Raw genomic sequence first — 24,013 nt, forward strand, 5'->3', positions numbered from 1 at the left:
AACGGCTTGTTGACGGCACAGAAGATGGATATTCAAACTAGGTATTCGGGTAAGAAGCAAATACCACATTGCTCAGCCACCCCCCCCCCCCCCCTTTCCCATCAAACACCATGGCAATGTACAGTTTCCTTGAACGTTTTTGAACGCCCCGTGGAGTTTGAGCAAACTGTGCTGGAGTGGTTATTGTCAAAATGAATTAAAGATTAAAATGGACACTACAGGGTGTCCAGCAAAATTTACTACCTTAAACAAAATTTAAGACCTGGGGAATTACAATATTTTCTTCTGAAATCAATGGTATATAATATGCTCTTTCTGCTCATATTACATTTACCTAAGCATCAACTTTCTATTCTTTGGGGTTTCGTGTAATTACGAGCTGGTGGTGGTGGTGGTAGTACAGTCCACTCCGGATAATCGCAACTCGGTTAATTGCAACTTTCGGTTAATCGCAACATTTCCCAAGAAACGGAATTAATTCTATATAAAAGTCACTGGTTAATCGCAACAAATTTTCGACCTCCAAAGGATGCAAATTCATGAAATCAATCAAAAAAAATCTCATTATCAGAGTTCATCATGTGAAATCATGACATGTTGAAGAATCGAGAGTGGGTGAGATTTAATACTTCATTAGTGTGTCACACTATTAGAGACAAAAGAGGCAGGGCTTTGCAGTTCGGGTTTGTGCGGTCATCTGTGACCATTAGACATGAGGCGAGTGGGCTGGGTGTGGTTTAGACAACCGGTAGACGATGACAGTTGTGAGGAGAGACTGAGCGATGATATCTTTGTTTAGTGATTAACAACTGTTCATTGTAGCCAACGGGGTTTGGTGAGACCTCATTGGCTCTCATAACGGCTAATCTCTTGGACTCTTACACATGTTGAGAACAAAATGTGAAAGTGAATCCATTCTTAAGATGTCGGCTTGCCTCAAATCTGATTTTGCTTGTCAAAATCTATACATGGCTGTCGTATATTTTTTAAAATTCCAATCAAATTGCCCAGTCTGTGGTGGACTCAGAGCAATGTTTACCATATTTGTGTAAAATGTTGCAATAGTGGACAGGAAACTCAACTTCGGATAATTGCAACTTCGGTTAATCGCAACATTTTTGCTGATCCCAAGGTGTTGCGATTATCCGGAGTGGACTGTAGTAGTAGTAGTAGTAGTAGTAGTAGTAGTAGTAGTAGTAGTAGTAGTAGTAGTAGTAGTAGTAGTAGTAGTAGTAGTCCCCTCTATATCCCCTCAGGATGTCCCTTGTATACCAGCAATTAGCATTGACAATGGGGAGCTAGAAATTAATGATCACTTCACGCATCTGGGCACAACCATCACCAGCAATCTATCACTTGATGCAGAATTAGACAAGCGCATCGCCAAAGCTGCCGCTGTCATGGCACAACTGAGCAAGAGAGTGTGGACCAACAACCAACTCACATTGTTTTTTTTGTTTTGTTATTTTTAAGAGTTTTACGGCACTTGCAACACATTTAGGTTATATCAGCGCCAGTATAAAAGGAAGAAAATGGGATAGTAAAAAGTTCTAGATTTACAATTAAAGCACCCAAGAAAGAGTAAGACATAGGGGAACTGGGAACAAATAGGGATCAGATGTAGATTCCAAGAGCATACCACCAATGTACTTAGTTTGAGATCACCTATAAGTCTCATCCGGACTTAAGCACAAAATCCAACAAAGAGGAATACACTCAAATGCTTACATTATACATTAAAAGTAACAAATATAATAATAAATAACAGAGAGATGATTTACAAGGAAAAAAATATCATCTCCCAAAACAATAACTATGCATTTGACTGTAGCTAGGGCTCCGGCTAGGGCCAGGACAAAACCAAATAATCTCATTCCAAGACAAAGACAGAAAGCATGTTGGAAAACAGATATAAGGGAATAGAAGACACAGTGTGTACCGCCCGCGAGTTTGTTTTTTTTTGCACCAGTTTGGGAACAGGCAGGTTTAAAAATGGGTCAGAGAGGTTCCTCCATGTCTACCGTCTCACGCTGATTCGTGGAGAAAAATAATCACGTGACAGTACTATTTTTACGTGTCGTTTTGACACGCAAGCGGTTTATATGAACCGTAGGGAAACTCATCTGATCAAGTCGTTGGGAACGCTGACTCCACGCGGACTCAACACTAGGATTGACCACCACTAACCTCAACTTGCAACAACTGCCACTACAGCTACTACTACTACTACACTACTACTATACTACTACATATACTACTACTACTACTACTACTACTACTACTACTACTACTACTACTACTACTACCCTACTACTACTACTACTACTATACTACTACTACTACAACTACTACTACTACTACACTACTACTACTACTACTACTACTACTACTACTACTACTACTACTACTACTACTACTAACTACTACTACTACTACTACTATACTACTACTACTACTACTACTAGCTACTACTACTACTACTTACTACTACTAACTACTACTACTTACTACTAACTACTACTACTACTACTACTACTACTATACTACTACTACTACTACTACTACTACTACTACTAATCTATACTACTACTACTGCTACTACTACTACTACTTCTACTACTACTACTACTACTACTACTACTACTACTACTACTACTACTACTACTACTACTACCACCACTACTACTACTATCACTACTATCATTACTACACTACTAATACTACTACTATTGCTACTACTATTACTACTACTACTACTACTACTACTACTACTACTACTACTACTACTACTACTACTACTACTACTACTACTACTTCTACTACTACTACTACTACTACTACTACTACTACTACTACTACTAATGTTCATACTACTTCAACTACAACGCACCGTTTTTATGCACCTCCGTTGGCGGTGATGGTTAATTAATGAAAATGTTACTGCATACGACCATGAGGTTTAAATAATTTTAGATTGTAGTTTTGCACGCTGCTTAGTGATTACCGATGTACGTTTATACAATGATAATAAATTAAAGAATATTCACAATAATTTAAAAAAGCAAAGGTAAAAAGAGACATGGCACACAAATACTGATCTCAAATAAATAAAGAATTTTAGAAAATTAAAACCGAAGTTTATTTTAAAACACGATAAAAAGTTTTTGAAAAACAAAAACAAAAAGAAAAAGAAAAGAAAAAAGATGTCTTTCTCAATAAAGTAAACTTTTTAAAAAATAATATATGTGTACAATGGGAATCGAACCCAGTACTTTCGAGGTTAAAGTCTGACCGCTTGTCCATTGCGCTACGGAGCCACCTAACTTTTCATCACATTTAATAGGGTCTTTCTAAAATATTATTTTACCTTCAATGCAACTTCTATTTTCTGGTTCTATATTTCGATTTTTTAGTTTATTATTATTTTTGTATAAATTTATTAACAAAGATATCCTATAGATGTCACAATATAACTTTTGCCATGTCCGAATACAGAAACACAATATCGCTGATGAAATTGGGTGGAATGCGCATGCGTGACGGAGGTGCATAAAAGATACACCGTCAACGGAGGTGCATAAAAACACTACGTTTAAAAAAAAAATTGTTGTTGTTGTATTTTTGCAGCAGTTATAAATTTACCAATCACAGTTGTGCAATAATTTATCACCTAAATATAGTAATAGACCTACAGAGATAGACCCTGCAATGCATTTGATTTGTGTAACGTACTTTTTCTGCATCTATCCACACTAGCTACCACTGTAGACACATCTCAAGACAACAATAGTGTGGTCTAATTTCTATTCAGAAAAGTGAGTGGAGCAGGCACTTATGTTGGTAACAACAAGATATGAAGTGAGTAGAAAAGTGCCAGAAGACAATAGAGAATAAAAATTTTTTTTCGCGGCGGTGGTGGGGTTTGAACCTGCGACCTTATTGGTACGACAACTCCGCCTGGCAGGTGAGAGCGTGGCTCTACCGTGTGAGCTATCCACGAACACAAAAATATTCGTTTCAAACCCAAAGTCATTTCTAGATCCCTCTCTCACCCACTTCTAGAGATCGCCGATTCGTTCACCACCATCGCGAAGTAATTTTGACCAGCAGTTAAGCTTAATAGCCAATATTCTCATCACAAACATATAACATAGAAACGATTGAGACATTGAGTATGCTCCGTTGTATGGGGTGAATTTTTAATTCAGAAAAGTGAGTGGAGCAGGCACTTATGTTGGTAACAACAAGATATGAAGTGAGTAGAAAAGTGCCAGAAGACAATAGAGAATAAAAATTTTTTGCCAGGCGGAGTTGTCGTACCAATAAGGTCGCAGGTTCAAACCCCACCACCGCCGCGAAAAAAAATTTTTATTCTCTATTGTCTTCTGGCACTTTTCTACTCACTTCATATCTAATTTCTATTCCTAACTTATATTTCAAACTTCAACTACAGTATTATAGTATTATATCAAACATTTTTTAAAAGTATGTTATCTTCTTCTTATTATTATTAACAATCAAAAATACGGTAGGCGTACATTGTGTAGTGTGTAGTGTAGGCTAGCCAACTGCACATCCCTTTGAACCTTGAACAACGCGCGCGCTGACCTATGGCCTTGTCCGATGCTAAAAATAGTGCAGGCTAGTTGGCGAAGAGGGTAATTCTCAGATGACGTCACAAAATGGCCCAACCTGGTGCAAAAAAAAACAACAAACACTCGCGTACCGCCCTGCCCACTATGGGAGGTCAGGAAGCCCACCCAGTGCTAGAAAGAGCGAACTCATGCATCTCATGCTCTGCTAGCGATGTATGCGATGGCTTGGTCACGTACACAGGATGGACGATGGACGCATACCCAAAGACATCATGTACGGTGAACTAGCTTCTGGACGGCTACCAACTGGCCGTCCAGCTCTGCGCTTCCATGATGTCTGTTTGCTGACGACTGACGACCGCAGCGGCTGGAGATATACGGTGATGGAGGGAGTGAAGAGAGGCGAGGAGAGGAGAAAGAAGAAGTTTGAGGAGAGGAGAGCAAGGAGGAAAGAGAGGCAGCAGATCCAAACACCAAACACACAGAAGGTACCACAAGAGACGTCATTTTTGTGGCAGAAAAAAAAAAACCTAGTCACGCGTCGAAAAAAGGATTGTTTTTAAACCGGGTCATTCAACCGTTGATACTTCGGCCCTTAAAAAGCGTACAGTAATAAAGTAGGTATCATCGGAAAGAGAAAGGTTTCAGCGTTATTCCTATACCAGATCAACAATAAAAAAATGGGCATTTAAGGGAGGAAAATGCCATTTTAAAACTTTACAACAGCGGAAAAACCCGATATATTACTGGTATAAAATTTGATCCGAGTCTGTCTAAAAGACAAACATCTTATCTCTATTTCTACCAATTTGTTTTAATGAAGGTTGTTTAATGGCCGAGGTATCGCATTTTTAAAAAGCCCTCCAAATCCTTGTTTTCAGCTTTGCGTGTTAGGGAGCGTTCACATATTACGTCATCAAAAATTTGCCCTTTTTAGACCCCCCCCCCCTCCCCCAAGTCATCACTTGTCATCATGACCTGGACCCCCCCCCCCTCCCCCAACAGATGATGACGTCATTTAATTTAATAAAAACTAAAAGATAACTTTAATTTCACAATATTTATTATTCATTTTTCAAACCATAAACATTGATTATCAACGTTTGATAAAACACATTCAGACATTTTATTAATTTCAGAAACTGTTGATAATTTATGTTTTACGATACAATGGGGACATAAAATTTAAATTTGCAAAGATAAAATCTAACAAACATTATTTTAATTAAGCTACTTGGTGCAGGTGCTATTAAAAATTTTTCAGAAAGTGTAATTTAAAATAGTATAGGAGGCAAATTATTTTATAGCATATTAGTCTTTTAGTGGAATGAATTTCTGTTTCAATTTCCAAACATAAAATTAATTGATTCAAAAATGTTTCTGCCTTGGACCTCTGGCAATGTACTATAAATAGTATCATCAATTTCATCTTCATCGTCATCACTTTCTCCCATTTGCTGTTCTTCTTGTATGCCGCATTTTCGTTAATGGTCTTTCATTGCTGTGATCGAGGAGTGATACAATGAACATTTAGGGCAAGTTCGCCTTTTGAGAAGTGATACCCCTTTCCCATCTTGTTTCTTGAGAGATGGGCAATACTCATCATAGCAATTTATCTTTAGCTGTTTTGAAAGGAACAAACTTTGAAATAGGCTTTCAAATCTTCCATTATTGCCTATCTCCAAACCATCATCACATGAAGCAAGTGGTACAGGTGGTGGCAGAAAACGCTCTGGAAAAAAAGATGAATAGTTAGTACGCCAAGGTTTGCAGCATGAGTTGTCACTGCATTTCACTATTTGCAGCAGATATTGGGATTGACGAATGTGTTTTATCTTCCAATCATCTGTTTCTTGAAATTGAAGTTTGGGTCTTGGATTTTCAGGTGGAGGGATGAATTTTCCAACTACTGGGTATCCATCTATTATCCACTCGGACCAAATATTGGCTAATATTTTTCCAGTAGCTTCAAAGTTCCTTTTTTCCAGATCAACATCAACAGTCTTGTTGCTTCCATCAAGATGACGTCCATGAATATCAAATGGTAAGATGACAGATGCTGTATCCTTTGAAAGCGGTGCCATTCTTCTTTCCACCTCATTATAAGCACTGAAACCTGGAGCGTGTGTAAAGACAAATACAGCATCAATATCCAGCGCCTTGAAATGTCTCTCCCAAGCAGCGAGTGTCTGTCCGTTTTTTGGAGCCTCATCTGGACCACCATCCACTGAAACAAATACTAGGGGTTTGATTTGTCCATTAACTTCACTGATGACGTCGATTTGCCTGTTTTGATGACATCATCTTGGGTCTGACCCCCCCCCCCCCTCCCCCATGTCAACACATGTAAACATTTGGTAGACCCCCCCCCCCCCTCCCGCCCTAGCTGATGACGTAATATGTGAACGCTCCCTTATCGAATTTTTTTACACCTCATTGTAGTTTGTAACAGCACTTAAAATGCCGTGAGAATGAGATCTCAAATTATTGACAAAAAGAAAAGCGGTCACGAAAACCACATGAATATTTTATTAAAGTACCTTCATAGTTTATGTTTTAGATAGTTTAAAACAAAATGAATAAGATAAATGTTGTTATTTCAATTGATAACTCGGGTCGGTAAGTGGGTATGTTTTAACGATGGAACAGCCTACACACATCCCTCATTTTTCCGGTTTTTATTAACGTGTAATCTTTTTTGGATGACTTTCTAGCCTTGGTTTTCATTGAACGACGTTTGGTTTTTATCAATTTATACATGTAATTTTTTATTACTAAACAAAAAACACGGGACGAATTTATAGACACACTCTCCACTCATGGCGGCCATGTTGTTGCTATGACAAAATGATTGTTTGACCTCGTTAGTGTCTGTCCGTTTTTTGGAGCCTCATCTGGACCACCATCCACTGAAACAAATACTAGGGGTTTGATTTGTCCATTAACTTCACTGATGACGTCGATTTGCCTGTTTTGATGACATCATCTTGGGTCTGACCCCCCCCCCCCCCTCCCCCATGTCAACACATGTCAACATTTGGTAGACCCCCCCCCCCTCCCGCCCTAGCTGATGACGTAATATGTGAACGCTCCCTTATCGAATTTTTTTACACCTCATTGTAGTTTGTAACAGCACTTAAAATGCCGTGAGAATGAGATCTCAAATTATTGACAAAAAGAAAAGCGTTCACGAAAACCACATGAATATTTTATTAAAGTACCTTCATAGTTTATGTTTTAGATAGTTTAAAACAAAATGAATAAGATAAATGTTGTTATTTCAATTGATAACTCGGGTCGGTAAGTGGGTATGTTTTAACGATGGAACAGCCTACACACATCCCTCATTTTTCCGGTTTTTATTAACGTGTAATCTTTTTTGGATGACTTTCTAGCCTTGGTTTTCATTGAACGACGTTTGGTTTTTATCAATTTATACATGTAATTTTTTATTACTAAACAAAAAACACGGGACGAATTTATACACACACTCTCCACTCATGGCGGCCATGTTGTTGCTATGACAAAATGATTGTTTGACCTCGTTAGAACTGAAATAGATTTTTAAAGTCGAAGGTGTAATGTCGTTTTTAAAACAATTGCATAGGAATACCCACTACTTATAGTTTATAAATAGAAAACAGACACACAATAATTCGTCCCAATGTGTTAGAAAATTGAAAAAGCATTGCTATTGTTTATTTTATTTGGGAATAGCGGTACTTCTAATGGTTATAAGATTGGAGAAATAAGACTTCGAAGTGCCACTTCGTTGTCTAACAGGTTTTTTTTTTCTGATGCTTTCATGATAGTGATAGACTATGTAAAGGAACAATAAGAGTTACTAGTGGATAATGAAGCAGTTATATCTGTAGAAGTTAAATAATAATTCTTTACGCCATTAAAACTGCATCAAAATGGATAATAGGATGACGTGTATTTATTTGTTTTTGTTTGTTTGTATTTGTTTTTGTATGTGTTTGTTTTAAATCGGGAAGAGCTGTAAATTTAAGACGAGAAAAGAAGCAAATAAAGAGATCTTTTTTTCAGTTTTGGCTTTGGTGAGATTTGCGATACCTCAGTTCGCACAATACTCGCCTCTCAAGCAAAGGGACGTTAATCATAAATAATCGGGTGGCTAGGTCTTTAGGGTGTGTGTGACGGAAAGTACTTTATTTCTGACTAGCGTCCTATCTAAAGGGTAGCAGTTCATTAAGTAACACAGAAATCTGGATACAGTCACGCGTCACAGAACTTAAGGCGCTAAAAGACTTTGGGATTGTAGGGGGTTGAGGGCGCAAAAGACACACCTGCTGGGCATAAGCGCTAGTGCCGCACGGGTTTTGGTTATCGAGAACAGTAACACCAGGAACATAGCTCAACCAGGAACTAGTACCAGGAACCTCCACCAGGAACAAGTTCCTGGTCATGTTACTGTTACTGTGTGTGTGTGTGTGTGTGTGTGTGTGTGTGTGTATTGTGTGTGTGTATGTGTGTGTGTAGAGAGAGAGAGAGAGAGCGCGCGCGCAAACCAGCCTACGTCCCTCCCTCCAGTCTGAACCTCTCGTCTGTCTGTGGTTGGTACCATAAACACGAGTACGCAACCTCTCGTCTGTCTGTGGTTGGTACCACAAACACGAGTATGAACGTCGTACCCGTGTCATTTATGCACCGCACTACTTAGGACATGACTGATACGAAACTCTCTTCGACCGGAACAATCGCACCAGGAACAGGTTCCGTACCAGGAACAACGCCACCAGGAACATGAAAATGTTCCGAATGCCCGCCGCTAATAAGCGCATGATTCCGTATAAGAGGAAAGCACTCTACTGCCAACGTATATATCGATACCCTCCTAATAACATACAAAGAGGCGATTTACAGTGGAAAAATCATCCCCCATTATAGGAATAACACATTTTACTGCACCCTTTCGGTTAAGGATCCTGTGGCATACATAGTAACACGAACGATAACTCTTAATAACTAACGGGGGATCTAGGAGAACTAACGGGTAAGTCAACATGGTGCAGCGATTTCTTGAGAACCCAAAAGTAAAACTGAGTGAATGTATACCCTACATTTATCCAGTGTCATGAATCGAGCCTAGAAAAGCTACAATTGTGTTCATAATATTTAAGGATTTTGGAACAACCTGTCTAAAGTTAGGAGGAACACTTTTTTTTTTTTAAAATAAGAAGCTAAAGTCAATTCAGTTTAACCGTCATGGCTACGACTACTAAACCGGTTATCACGGGCATAAAACCACCGGACAAACTGGTCTTGGGGTCAAATCCAGTGGAAAACTGGAAATTATTTAAACAAAGATGGAACACATACGTTCTTTTGTCACGTTTAGAAGATCTAGAACAGAAATATCAGGTGGCGCTGTTCCTCCATAGCTTAGATGATGAGGCCCTCAGAATTCACAACGGCTTCCAATACACAACAGACGAGGAAGATCGCACTCTCCATGAAATCATTACCAAGTTCGATGAATTTGTTATTGGAGAACAAAACGAAACTTTTGAACGTATTAAGTTCAACCAGAGAAACCAATTGGAAGGAGAGACTTTTGAAACATTTCTCGCTGACCTAAGACGACTCTCCAAGACCTGCAACTTTTGTCATGATTGCAGAGATTCATTGATTAGAGACAAAATTGTAACGGGTACCAATGACCAGCAGACACGAACTGACCTGTTGAAAGAAAGACACTTGTCACTAGAAAAATGCATTGACATTTGCCGCTCAGCAGAAGATGCCAAAACTCAAGGCAAGGCTTTCCAGGACTCAAAAATTGCAGACATAGCAGCAATCAGAAACAGAGGACAAGCAACAGCATCAACAACGCCAAAATTTCAACAAATAAACTCAATGTCAAAAACGCAATCAGACAGACCAAGGTCCTACTCAACTTGTCGAAACTGCGGTTATACCTACCACCCAAGATCGCAATGTCCAGCTCGCCAAGCGAGATGTAACACTTGTGGCAAAATCGGACACTACCAAAAAGTATGTAGGTCAGGAAGTGAAACAAGCGACCACAAATTTAGACCAAAATCCATATCAGAGGTTCAGTCACAGGAGATCCCAACTCAATAGACTTTTTGGGGGAAATATATCAACTAACAACCAGCAAAGACGACTGGACAGTCATAATTCAAATGGATGAAGACTCACACCCTTTCAAGTTGGACACAGGCGCTTCAGTCACTGTCATGAATGAAAAAGACCTCAAATTCACTCCGAATGAACTGAAAAGATCTGATAAAATTTTTCAGGCTACAGGAGGGAAAGACCTCGAAGTGCTGGGATTCACCCAAAAGACTTTGAAGTACAAAGATAAGAGCATTGAAGAGAAAATATACGTAGTAACTGGCCAGAAACACCCACTGCTCAGTCGTGATGCATGCATCAAATTGGGATTGATCAAAAGAGTACATGAACTTGTAGAAACAAAGCCCAATTTCAGGGAAGAGTTCCCTAAACTCTTTGAAGGATTAGGAAAGTTTATAAAAACATACACCATCAAATTGCGTGATGGTGTTGAACCACTACATATCTACACACCAAGAAAAATAGCACACCCTCTCATGCCTAAAGTCAAAGAGGAACTGGAAAGAATGTTGCAACATGGTATTATCTCACAAGTAACAGAGCCACAGACTGGTGCGCAGGAATGGTGGTCGTCCCCAAACAAAACGGCTCAGTTCGCATATGCATTGATTTGACATCCCTTAACAAAGCAGTCAAGCGAGAAGTTCACCCATTAAAATCTGTAGATGAAGACCTCGCACAGTTCGCAGGCAGTAAGATATTTACAAAGCTAGATGCCACATCCGGATTTTGGCAAATACCATTATCAGAAGAATCCCGGGAATACACAACATTCCTCACACCCTTTGGGCGGTACTGTATGAACAGACTGCCTTTTGCTATTTCGTCGGCCTCTGAAGTTTTCGAGCGCACCATGACCGAAATACTTCACGATCAAGAAGGAGTAGTGTGCCACATTGATGACATCATCATCCACGCTCCAGATCAAGCCACTCACGACAAGCGGGTGCGAAAGACTATGAAACTTCTTCAGGACGAAGGTCTCACCTTAAATGAAAAATGTTCCTTCTCCAAGAACTCATTGAAATTTCTTGGCCACGTCATCGATGATTCAGGGGTCAGAGTCGACCGAGACAAAATCCATACCATAACAAATTTCCCACCACCTCAAAATGTTGCAGAATTACAAAGATTTCTAGGCATGGTGAATCAGATGACAAAGGTTGCCCCTGGATTAGCAGCCATGACAACCCCACTGCGCTCACTCCTCAAAAAAGATCACGAATGGATTTGGGGGGACTCCCAGGAAAATGCTTTCAAAACCATAAAGCAACAACTGACCACCGCCCCGGTGCTAGCACACTATTCTCCAAATCTGAAAATGATCATCGCGGCTGATGCATCAAAGGAAGGAATCGGAGCAGTCCTCATCCAGGTCCAGATAGATGGTTCCAGAAAACCGGTGTGCTACATATCTCGCACCTTGACCGAAACTGAACAGCGGTATGCAGTCATCGAATTGGAAGCCTTAGCTGCAACATGGGCTTCTGAAAGACTCAGCGAATATGTTCAAGGTCTCCAGTACACCATAGAGACTGACCACAAACCCCTCGTGCCCTTCTTAATGTCTAAAGAGCTCTCTAAATTACCTCCACGGATTCTACGGTTTCGTCTTCGACTTGCCAAATTTGATATTGAAGTTGTTCATGTCTCGGGCAAAGACCAGATTATTGCTGATACTCTTTCCAGAGCACCAACAAGTGTGCCTAGCGTAGCGGACGTCTGTTTCAACAGAGACGTTCAAGCCAAGGGAGAACAAGCCTTTAACTCACTCCCAGCAAGTTCCCACAAAACGACTGAAATCATAAGTCATCAAAAGGCTGATCCAGTGATTGCAGAAGTCCGACAGTTTTGCAGCACCGGCTGGCCAGGTTATATGCCTGGAAAACAATATTGGCACAATCAGCAATGCTTCACGATCATAAATGATCTTCTTCTTTTCAATAACAGAATTGTCATTCCACGAGACTTAAGAATGGACACTCTAAATCGCCTTCACGAAAGTCATCTTGGCATTACCAAATGCAAAGGCCTAGCCCAAAGCGCTGTCTGGTGGCCCAACATTTCCAGTGAAATCGAAGACATAATTAAAAAGTGTACAGTTTGCGCTAAACTGAGACCGGATGTCAGGGAACCACTTCTTCCTTCCTCTTTCCCAGATCGACCCTGGTCAAGAGTGGCTGCAGATTTGTTCTACCTTAAAGGCAAGACATACCTGGCTGTAACAGACTATTACTCCAGATGGCCTGAAATAAGAATTTTAGAAGAGCAGGCTAGTTCATGTGTGGTCAACAAGTTAAAGTCCATCTTAGCAACGCACGGCATACCTGATGTCATTACTGAGTTTGCGCGTCGGGGCTCTAACGGGGCCCATTAGAGATAGACGACGATTGGGATTGTTTGGAAGCTTTAACCCTTTGCCCACTAGTCATTATGATATCGGAAATGCTATCGCCGTCTACATCTACGCCAGAATAGAAATAGAGGGTGGAGCCTACCATGATATAACATTTTATGGAGCCCTAATTTCATCATATCAGTTCTGTCCACTGACAGGTGGGTGGGTATCGCTTTCAAGAACTTATGTCCTTATATGAAATCCTGAGTTTTTGACCAGTCAACGATTGCTCTTTTGATAGCTCGCTTGTCAACATGAGTCAGCTCAGCCCTTGATTTATGTACAGGCATCACAGGCGGGATATGTTGTGTAACTTCAAAGACCACGGTTGACCGAAAGCGATGAATGGAAGCCCTACTATGGCGTGGAGAACGAGGTCTTGTATGTATAGTTACGTCATATCTCAACGCTCGTGAATTCTTAGTAAGGCTGGACTCACAATCAAAACACGAAATCTGTGTTTTAAACTCTTGAATCAATCGAGTTAAATCAGTGCGTTTGTCTCATTGAGAAATGAAAAACGATTTATAAATCAAGAACATCGACCGGAAAATAAGGAAATTATCATAAAATTATAAAATTTGAGAAAGCTGTTTTCAAAATCAAATCTATTACAAAAAAGGTTATTTCTAGACCGATTTTTATGAGACAAAGACAATTTTTCTCTCCACTTTTCAAGCTGATTCCAACAATGAGGTTTTCAAATTTATCGCAATTAGATTATTTGTCATTATTTTATTTTTTAAATACCCAATTGACTGCTCAGGAAATGAATACGTAATACTTGATGGCTAGCGAGTAGGTGTTAAATTTTGTTTACCCTCTCCCACGCAGACGCGCACACACACACACACACACACACGCACACACACACACACGCACACACACACACACACACACACAAACACACATCCACAGACTTATCGTCGTCTAGCATCCTATCGTTCGGCTCGACGATTAAAAGGGGTTCGTATCGTCGCTAAAATAATTACAAAATACATATATTTAAAATATCTTTATAGTAATGTGAATTACATATTTTAATGCTCTAATATATCAAGAATGATCATTATTATGATTTATTACAGTGTGAATTGAATTAGACTTTTAAAACTGAAGTTTAATCTGACACCCTACTCGCTGTTATCATTCGAGTCTAAGTTGTAATTAGGCAACTTTGGCCAGAAGTGAAAGACATACATTGTGTGTTCAGTCTGTGTGTGTGTGTGTGTGTGTGTGTGTGTGTGCGTCACAATTCCAGGAATTTGCACGCGACTATGGATTCACGCACATAACGAGCTCACCCCGATATCCTCAAAGCAACGGCATGATCGAGAGAGCAATTCAAACCCTGAAAACCATGTTGAAAAAGGCTGATGACCCTTATATCGCATTACTGAACTACAGAGCAACCCCTCTCTTCAACGAATTCTCACCAAGTGAGCTCCTGATGGGAAGAAGACTACAAAGTTGCCCATCCTGAAACAAAAATTACATCCACAACTATTGGACCAAGACATGCTCAGAGAAAGAGAGGATAGACACCGGGAAAATATGTGTAGACAATACAACACACGTCACCTCGCCAGAAAATCCCAACCAGAACTTCACCCTGGAGACGAAGTATTCATAAAAGATATGGGACGAAATGCAAAGGTTATCAGGCAACACCCCAACCCTAGGCCATACATCCTTCAGCCTGATAACAACAATTTGCCCATTCGCAGAAACATCAAATCCCTTGTACCCACTGCATCTTCCAATACTCAGGGACGAGCAAGATCCCCATATCCCACCAGTTCAAACAGCAGGCGAGACCTCACCCGGACTTCCATCGCAACTATCGACCCCCCAGGCTGACACTCGCACTAGCAGCTTTGGGAGAACCATCAAGCCACCAAAGAGGCTTGATTTATAAAACAAAACAAACCATTTGAGGACATCTTACAGGCGACGAGATGATTCTTAATTATATGTATTTTTTTTTCTCTTCCGTCCTTCTTTTTGATATGGACATCACACAGGAGCTGAGATGGTCCTCGATTATATATATATATATTTTTTTTGTTTGTTTGTTTTTTTGTTTTTATTTATTTATTTATTTTTTTTTCTTTCTCGTTCATTCTCCATTGATTTGAAATTCACGACCTTATGGCCTCGGGTCCACAAATGACATGATTCACACTAACAATTTAGGATGAAAGACAGGGACTTTATAAAACAGTTAGGAACTTTACACAAGTGTTGGGGATTTATCGGAATCGATTAAGAACGTTTTCGTGATCGCCAGGGATAATAGGGAATAACACCTCCAAAAGAGGGGAGATGTGGCATACATAGTAACACGAACGATAACTCTTAATAACTAACGGGGGATCTAGGAGAACTAACGGGTAAGTCAACAGATCCCAGAGAGGGCCAAGGCAAAACCAAGCAATATAAATATAATTACCATACACGTCCATAACGTAGAATGAAAGTGAAACAGACGTTGCGGAAGTAAAGACACGATGTCCTGAGATCATAGGGGTTTCTTAAGAGGTTGATTTATTATTATTATTTTATGCTGCTGGTTCGAACAGTATGCTTATCATTCATGATTTCATGTCGAATTTTGAGAAGGAAATATTGACTTTGTCAAAAAGTTAAGATGATTCTTGAATTCAACAGGTCCGGTTTCCTATAGCGTGTGAAACTTTTCTTCTATCTTCATTATTTTGAGAGATATTTAATCTTTTATACATTTTGCTCGTGATTATAGCTATTTTTCTGCCAACATTCAAAATTGCGTTTCCTGATGTTTACTTCTTTATTTTCCAAAGACCATTTGAAGAAAATGTCTGAAAAAAGTGGATCTCTTCCCTGGAGTACTCTCCCCGAAGACGTGAATTACATGTCATATTGTATGATCATTATGTTAATATAGTATATGGAATATGCTATTTCGTCATGCTGGAGGCCAAAACATTTACTTTCGCGAGTGTTTTGGGGAATTTTCAACAGACTGTAGATTTAGGAATAAAATTGTGTCTGGTTCAAATCTTGTTATATTTTATTTACCTAGTCACTCTGCTTTAAAAATGTGTATCACGAGTATGATGAATCTTTTTAGTGGTTAGTTACATTACGTCAAAGTTGGAACATGTTCTTACATCAATTAGCAAGCAAAAAATTTCTAAGTTCTTGAAAAATGAATTTGCTCTCAATTTCTTATTTATGTATGGATTATCAAAATTTTAAAAGTGTTTTCCATGACTATCAGAATGCTTTTTGAATATAGTAAGAAAAGTCAATTTTAAATATTTTAAAATTGTCTCTTGTGGTACCTACACATAGTCAAACTACGTGTGCAACAACTGCGGTAGAGACTGCCATGCAAGGATTGATCTGAAGAGTCACAGCCGTCGCTGTTCTCAACAAGACTGATGAGACCAAAGCCATAGGGGGCGCAAACCATCGTCTCTTGAGACGGAAGGATGTCTCCCAGTAGTAGTAGTAGTAGTAGTAGTAGTAGTAGTAGTAGTAGTAGTAGTAGTAGTAGTAGTAGTGATGGTGGTGGTGTTAGTAGAAGTAGTAGTAGTAATAATAATAATAATAATAATAATGCAGTTTATTTATATTGCGCCCACTCCTCTATACAATAAAGCTTTAGGCGCATAACAATAACTTCAATCCATTCAAATTTCTCTCTCTCACTAACTATATCTATCTATCTATCTATCTCACTTCCAGTCTCTCTCTCTCTCTCTCAACCTTCCACCATCCAACTATTAACATATCAAAAAAAAAAAGTAATATATATATATATATATATATATATATATATATATATATATAATATATATATATATATATATATATATATATATATATCCTGTGATCATCCTCTGCTCAAATAAAATAACTAATAAATTAAGAATTCTCGAAATAAATATGTTTTTAAGTGTTTCCTGAAAGCGAGTTCAGTAGGGACGTCACGAAGAGATAAGGGGAGATTGTTCCAGACATTCGGTGCAAAGTGACTAAAGGATCTGTCAGAGAGTTTTTTACCCTTTTTTGGCACTTTAATTAAGTCGACGATGATCACCTGATCTCAATGCACGGGGCGGAACGTATGGTTCGACAAGATCATCGAGATAAGCAGGGGCGCTTCCGTGAAAACATTTAAAACACATGACTCCAACCTTAAAGAAAAGCTAGAGGTGCCTAAATGAGCCATTAAAATGGAGATAAAAAATAAAGTGAGTAGACGTGACTCATATATAAGGGAACAAAACAAAACTTACATCCTCTCTCCCTTTCTATCCATCTACCTATCTATCTATCCATCTCTCTCTCCTTCTATCTACCTATCTCTCTTCCTCTCATTTTGTTCATTTATATATATTTGGTATAATATACTATACTAACCACCCAATCAATCGCTCTCTCACCCCCATCCCCATTTTAAAGACCTTTTTGCAGTTACTTTTACTATATATACACATACACAGACATACGCACACGGACACACATACACAAACATATACACATCCTCTCCATCTCATTCTTTCTCTCTCTTCCCCCCCCCCCCCCCCCCCCTCTCTCTCTCTCCTTATCTCGCGCCACTTCTTGCATCTACACTCGACGCCCTTTCCACACATTAACTTTATTTCCACATTTGACAAAATGTGATATTTTGTAAATTTACATATTTGTTTGTGTTTTTGTTTACTGTCTCCTGACGAAGGCCAAGGGCCGAAACGTTGTTTGTTTTGTGTTGTTCCCTTATATATGAGTCACATCTACTCACTTTATTTTTTATCTCAACCTTAAAGAGCACCCTGGCCCTAATGGGAAACCAGTGTAAAGTCAAAAGCCTTGGAGTCGTGTGTTCTATTCTAGCAGCTTGATTTTGAAACCGCTGCAGTTTATATAGTAAGAAACCTGGGAAATTAGATAGAAGTGAATTACAATAGTCTAAACGAGTAAAAACAAAAGCAGACACTAGTCTTTAAGGAATTTTGATTTTAAAATGCCGAAAGTTGGCCAATACGGCGAATTTCACTATACAGTACTTTGCAAAGTTGTGTCGCATGATATTCCATGGACAGGTCACTGCTGAAATAAATTCCCAGATTTCTGGCGTTTTCAGAAAACGTTATTTTCACATCATCGATACAAATCGAAATGCATTGTTCACAAATGTTATTTTAGGATTACATAATAGGAGTTCTGTTTTCTCATCGTTCATTTTCAGTTTATTAGCTACCATCCAGTTCTTCACATCTTCAATGCAGTTCTCCATCGATTTCAGTAACCCTTTAATTTCGCTTGGTTTTGCGGATTGGTAGAGCTGGGTGTCATCAGCGTACATATGGTACGTGACACCGTGATGACTTATAACACCTCCCAATGGTTGTTTGTATAAAGTGTAGAGAATGGGACCCAGAACAGATCCCTGGGGCACACCAAAGTCAACCTTAAAAATATCTGATTTTATTCCTTTTACTTGAATTGTTTGTGTGCGGCCGATAAGGTAGGACTCGAACCATTTTAACACTATTCCAGACAATCCAAACGTTTTGGAGAGATGCTCGACTAGAATCGAATGGTCTATCGTATCGAACGCCGCACTTAGATCTAGGAGGGCCAGAACTGAAACTTTACCAATGTCAGCCTCACACAAAAGGTCGTTTTGAATTTTTAGTAAGGCAGTTTCAGTGTTGTGATGTTGCCTATAAGCTGATTGATTTTTTTCATATAAGTTGTTGTTTGCCAAATGATCGTTCAGTTGGGCTGCGACAGCCTTTTCCAAGATTTTCGAAATAAACAGTAAATTGGAAACTGGTCTGAAGTTTTTAAGATTCTCTGGTGACAGATTCGCATTTTTCAGAAGAAAAGTAACGAAGGCGTGCTTGAAAGGATCGATTGTAAAAAGTCGTTGATTGTTTTAGTGATAGTGGGGATGAGCGTATCCATATATTCAAGTAATAGTGAGGTGCGGATTGGGTCGAGGCAACATGTTTTAAGGGGAGAAGATATGATTTTCCTGATTTCTTCTTCACTCACTGGGGTAAATTTGTTAAACGAATCCTTGCCATTGTATGATTCAAATTTTGGCGGAGACGCGGAACTTTGGTCAAGGTGATGTCTTATATTGGACACTTTGTTTTGGAAATAGGAACCAAATTCATTTGGAAGATCTTTTTCTGGGATAGTATTAGGGAAAACGAAATCAATCTTTTTTTCCGGTCATTTTTATATTACACAAGAAGACATACTTGCAAAATTGTTGAATTTAGACGTGACTAAAAGCATGGGACCCGATTCCCTTCATCCCCGTTTACTGAAAGAAGTGGCCTTTGAAATATCACAGCCGCTATCAACAATATATAATAAGTCTCTTGAATCTGGTACCTTACCCATTGAATGGAAACAAGCCAATGTTACTGCCATTCATAAAAAGGGAAGCAAACTAGATGCTGCAAACTATAGACCCATCAGCTTAACATGCATACTCTGTAAGGTTATGGAGTCTATCTTGAAAGACCGAATAATGGACTTTCTTGAAAGTCATACGATGCTAAACGATAACCAGCATGGTTTTAGATCAAAGAGATCATGCATTACTCAACTTTTACAGGTGGAGGATTTGACCAAGTTAATTGATCGTGATCAATGCATTGATGTTGTTTATCTTGATTTCCGCAAGGCTTTTGATTCTGTACCTCATGAGAGATTATTCATTAAACTAAAAACATATGGATTTAAAGGGAATATCTTTAACTGGATTAAAGACTTTCTTAATAATCGAATACAAAGGGTCATTGTCAATGGTGTGGGGTCGGATTTTAAGAATGTAATTAGCGGTGTACCCCAAGGAAGCGTATTGGGACCACTTTTATTTCTTTTATATATAAATGATTTACCATGTGGCATAAATTCAGCCTGCAAACTGTTTGCAGACGATACAAAGATCTATAGTACAACTGAACATCATAACATTCTACAAAATGATATATTTTCACTTTTCAAATGGTCTACAACATGGCATTTGGATTTTAATGTTTCGAAATGTAAAGTATTACATATCGGAAAAAATAATCCATGTCATAATTATTTTACCGATACTTCTATGTCAAATCTACTTTCCGTTGTGCCTTATGAAAAGGATGTGGGAGTTACTTTTGATTCACACTTGAATTTTGATTTACATATTGATAATTGTGTAAGCCGTGCAAACAGAATGATGGGAATAATATATAGAACCTTTATAAGTCTTGATAAAACCACATTTTTATATTTGTATAAATCGCTCGTTCGACCAATTCTAGAATACGGAAATTGCATCTGGAGCCCATTATATAAAAGACAATCTATTAGTATTGAAAGTGTACAGAGGAGAGCTACCAAAAAAATTTATATAATACAGTATTTATCTTATAAGGAAAGGTTAGAATTTCTTGACTTACCCAGTTTGAAATATAGAAGAATTCGTGGGGATTTAATTCAGGTTTATAGATTGGTACATGGTCTGGATAGGATAGACTTTTCAGATTTTTTTTCATATTCTAATATTACTTTTACTAGAGGGGACAAGTTTAAGATTTTTGTCTCTAGATGCAAAACAAACATAAGACAAAACTGGTTCGGTATTCGTATTGTTCAGAAATGGAGCAGTTTGAAATTTGAAACAAAGAATGCAAAATCTATGGATTATTTCAAGGTGTTAGTAGACAGGGAATTATATGATGGGAGATTTATATATGACGAATAATACTTGTTTGCTCTGCTGTTGACATGGCTTTCAATCTTGTATGTATATATTATGCATTATTATATTATTATGGTTATCTTCTATACGCGTGTGTATATGTGTGTGTGTGTGTGTGTGTGTGTGTGGTTGTGTGTGCGCTTTGCATGTCACGGTTAAAGATATATGTTTGTACACCACATGAGTACATTTAAGTTGAAATACTATCTTTACCACGTGTATCGTTATTGTAATATTTAATCAATAGATTTATGGCATTACTAATTAATATTAAGGGCATTCAAAGGATCTAATCCTATTTTGCCCTATACCACATGTTATGTTATGTTATTGATTTTGTTATACAGTATAATATCTTTGTTGTTGGACAATTGGAGATTTTATCATTCAAATAAGCATGCTTTACATTGGTAATCAGCGTGAGTATTTTTTGACTCGATTCCCTGTATAAAGCTTTATGTATGGAAAGATCGTCGTTCTGCTTTTCTTCTCTCTGATTTGGCCTCTATAGCAATTGTCATCCACGGGGCCGATGGTCGATTCGTGACTGTCCTTGTTGTTGTTGGAGCATGGCCCTCTAAGAGCTCAGAGAGCTTCTCATCGTATTGGATTGCAGTCTGGTTTTTGGTATCTGTAAAACACTCTGGTATTTCTCTCTCCAGACTGTCCTTGTCAATGTTTCTAAAATTTCTAGATGTAATCTTTCGTCTTATGGAGAGTGGGCGTGTCAAATTGACAACGAAAGCGATGACGTAATGTTCTGACAGGCGTCACGTGGATATTTGATATTTTTGATTTGTGATAAGCCAGTCAAGAATGTGGTTTCGTCGATGCATTGGTTTGTCAATCAGTTGGTGAAGGCAGTGTGAAGCCAATAATGATGTAATTGTTTTCACTTCGGGACTTGATTGGTTGTCGTAGTCCATGTTGAAATCCCCTAATATTATTGGTACTGTGGGGTTCCTTATTTGTACATCTAATAAGTTGTTCATTAGTAGTAGTAGTAGTAGTAGTAGTAGTAGTAGTAATAGCAATAATACTAGTAGTTTTTGTAGGGATAGTGGTAGATGTGGTGGTAGTTGTAGTATTAGTAGTAGTAGTAGTAGTAGTAGTAGAAGTAGTAGTTGTAGTACAGTAGAAGTAGTAGTAGTGGTAGTAGTAGTAGTAATAGTAGTAGAAGTAGTAGTAGTAGTAGTAGTAGTAGTAGTAGTAGTAGTAGTAATTGTTGTAGTAATGGTAGTAATTGTTGTAGAAGTAGTAGTAGTAGTAGTAGTAGTAGTGGTAGTAGTAGTAGTAGTTGTGGTGGTGGTGGTGATGGTAGTAGTAGTAACATCTCCAGAGATAAACACGCAACAGATGCTAAATAAAGGGGGAGGGGTGTTGTGAGGGGTTTGTCCAAGTTGTAAGCGATGTGAGTTCACATGGGGCCAGAGCACCCAAGAGAATTGATCAGAGGAGTCTCCGAACATCAGTGGGGAAGCAAAATGACCACCAAGGGGGCATTACAATAGTCATACTGTTTGTTTGAAATCCGACAAAGTTATGGGAAGAGGATATCAGTGGGAAATGAAGCTGGGACTATGGGAGATGGATACCACTGGGAATTGAAGCCGGACTATGGGGTTTGGATACCAGAGGAGAATGAACCTGAGACTATAGGAGGTGAGCACCAATGGGGATTGAACCTGGAACTACGAGAGGAATATACCAGTGGAGAGTGAGCTCAGAAGGGTACTTCTCTTTTTCGAAACCTACCGAAAAAAACCGTGAACATTATGGGAGGTGGGCACCAATGGGGGATGAGCATGGGACTCAGGGAAGTGCCCACCAGAGGGGAGGGAACCTAGGACTGTGGGGGATGGATACCAGTGGGAATTGAAGCCAACAATGGGAGTTGGGTACCAGAGAGTGAACTTGAGACTATAGGAAGTGGACAGCAATGGGGAATGAACCTGGGAGTCAGGGAAGAGCACACCAGTGGGGAGTGGACCAGGGATGTGGACACCAGTGAGGAGTGAACCTGGGACTAAGGGAAGAGGATATCAGAAGGAAATGAACCTTGGACTATGCGAGATGGATACCTGTGGGAATTGAAGCCGGACTATGGGAGTTGGGTACCTGAGGAGAAAGGACCTGATACTATAGGAGGTGGACAGCAATGGGGAATGAACCTGGAACTTAGGGAAGAGCACACGAGTGGGGAGTGAACCTGGGACTATGGGAAGAGGATATAAGTGGGAAATGAACTGGTAGTCAAATCCCGTAGTCCGACCCCAAATCTCACTGGTATCCATCTCCCATAGTCTCAGGTTCATTTCCTTCTGATATCCTCTCCCCTTAGTCCCAGGTTCACTACCATGAGTCCCTGGTTCAAGCCCTCCTGGTGTGCTCTTCCCCGAGTCCCAGGTTCATTCCGCATTGCTGTCCACCTCCGACAGACCCAAGTTCATTCTCCTGTGGTTCCCAACTCCCATAGTCGGCTTCAATTCCCACAGGTATCCATCTACCACAGTCCCAGGTTCAGTCCCCAATGGTGAGCACTTCCCAGAGTCTCAGGTTCATTCCCCATTGGTGCCCACTTCCCATTACTTTTGACGATTTCTGTAGGTTTCGAAACAGAGAAGTACCCTTCTGAGTTCACTCTCCATTGGTATCTACGTCCCAGGTTCAATCCCCAATGGTGCCCACCTCCCAGGTTCATTTCCACTAAAATCGTCTTTCCATAGTCTCCGGTTTACTCCACACTGGTGTGCACTTCCCCGAGTCCCCAGTTCATTGCACATTGGTGCCTACTTCCCATAACTTTTGATGATTTCTGTAGGTTTCGAAAAGAGAAGTACCCTTCTGTGCTCACTTTCCAATGGCATCGACCTCTCGCAGCCCCAGGTTCAATCCCCGTTGGTTCTCATTCCCTATAGCACCAGGTTCATTCTCCACTGGTACCCAAATCCCATAGTGCCGCTTCAATTCTCAGTGGTATCCATCTCTCATAATCCCTGGTTCATTTCCCACAGTCCCAGGTTCACTCCCCACTGGTGTGCACCTCCTGAGTCCCAGGCTGCCTACATCCCATAACTTTGTCGGATTTCGTAAAAAAGTAATACCTCCCTGGTATTGCTTTTTTACGTAACCAGCCAAAAT

General features: G+C 39.4%; 1 protein-coding gene across 1 annotated transcript; it reads left to right on the forward strand.

The window, feature by feature from the left end:
- The first annotated feature begins 9,824 nt into the window (after positions 1-9,824).
- On the forward strand, positions 9,825-10,703 carry LOC144975841 (uncharacterized). The gene has a single exon (XM_078920031.1). The coding sequence runs from the start codon at positions 9,825-9,827 to the stop codon at positions 10,701-10,703; it is 879 nt and encodes a 292-aa protein (XP_078776157.1).
- Positions 10,704-24,013: the final 13,310 nt, after the last annotated feature.

The sequence above is a fragment of the Berghia stephanieae genome, chromosome 6, assembly GCF_034508935.2.
Source record: "Berghia stephanieae isolate SIO BIC M18660-M18661 chromosome 6, UCSD_Bste_1.3, whole genome shotgun sequence".
Classification (NCBI taxonomy): Eukaryota; Metazoa; Mollusca; class Gastropoda; order Nudibranchia; family Aeolidiidae; genus Berghia; species Berghia stephanieae.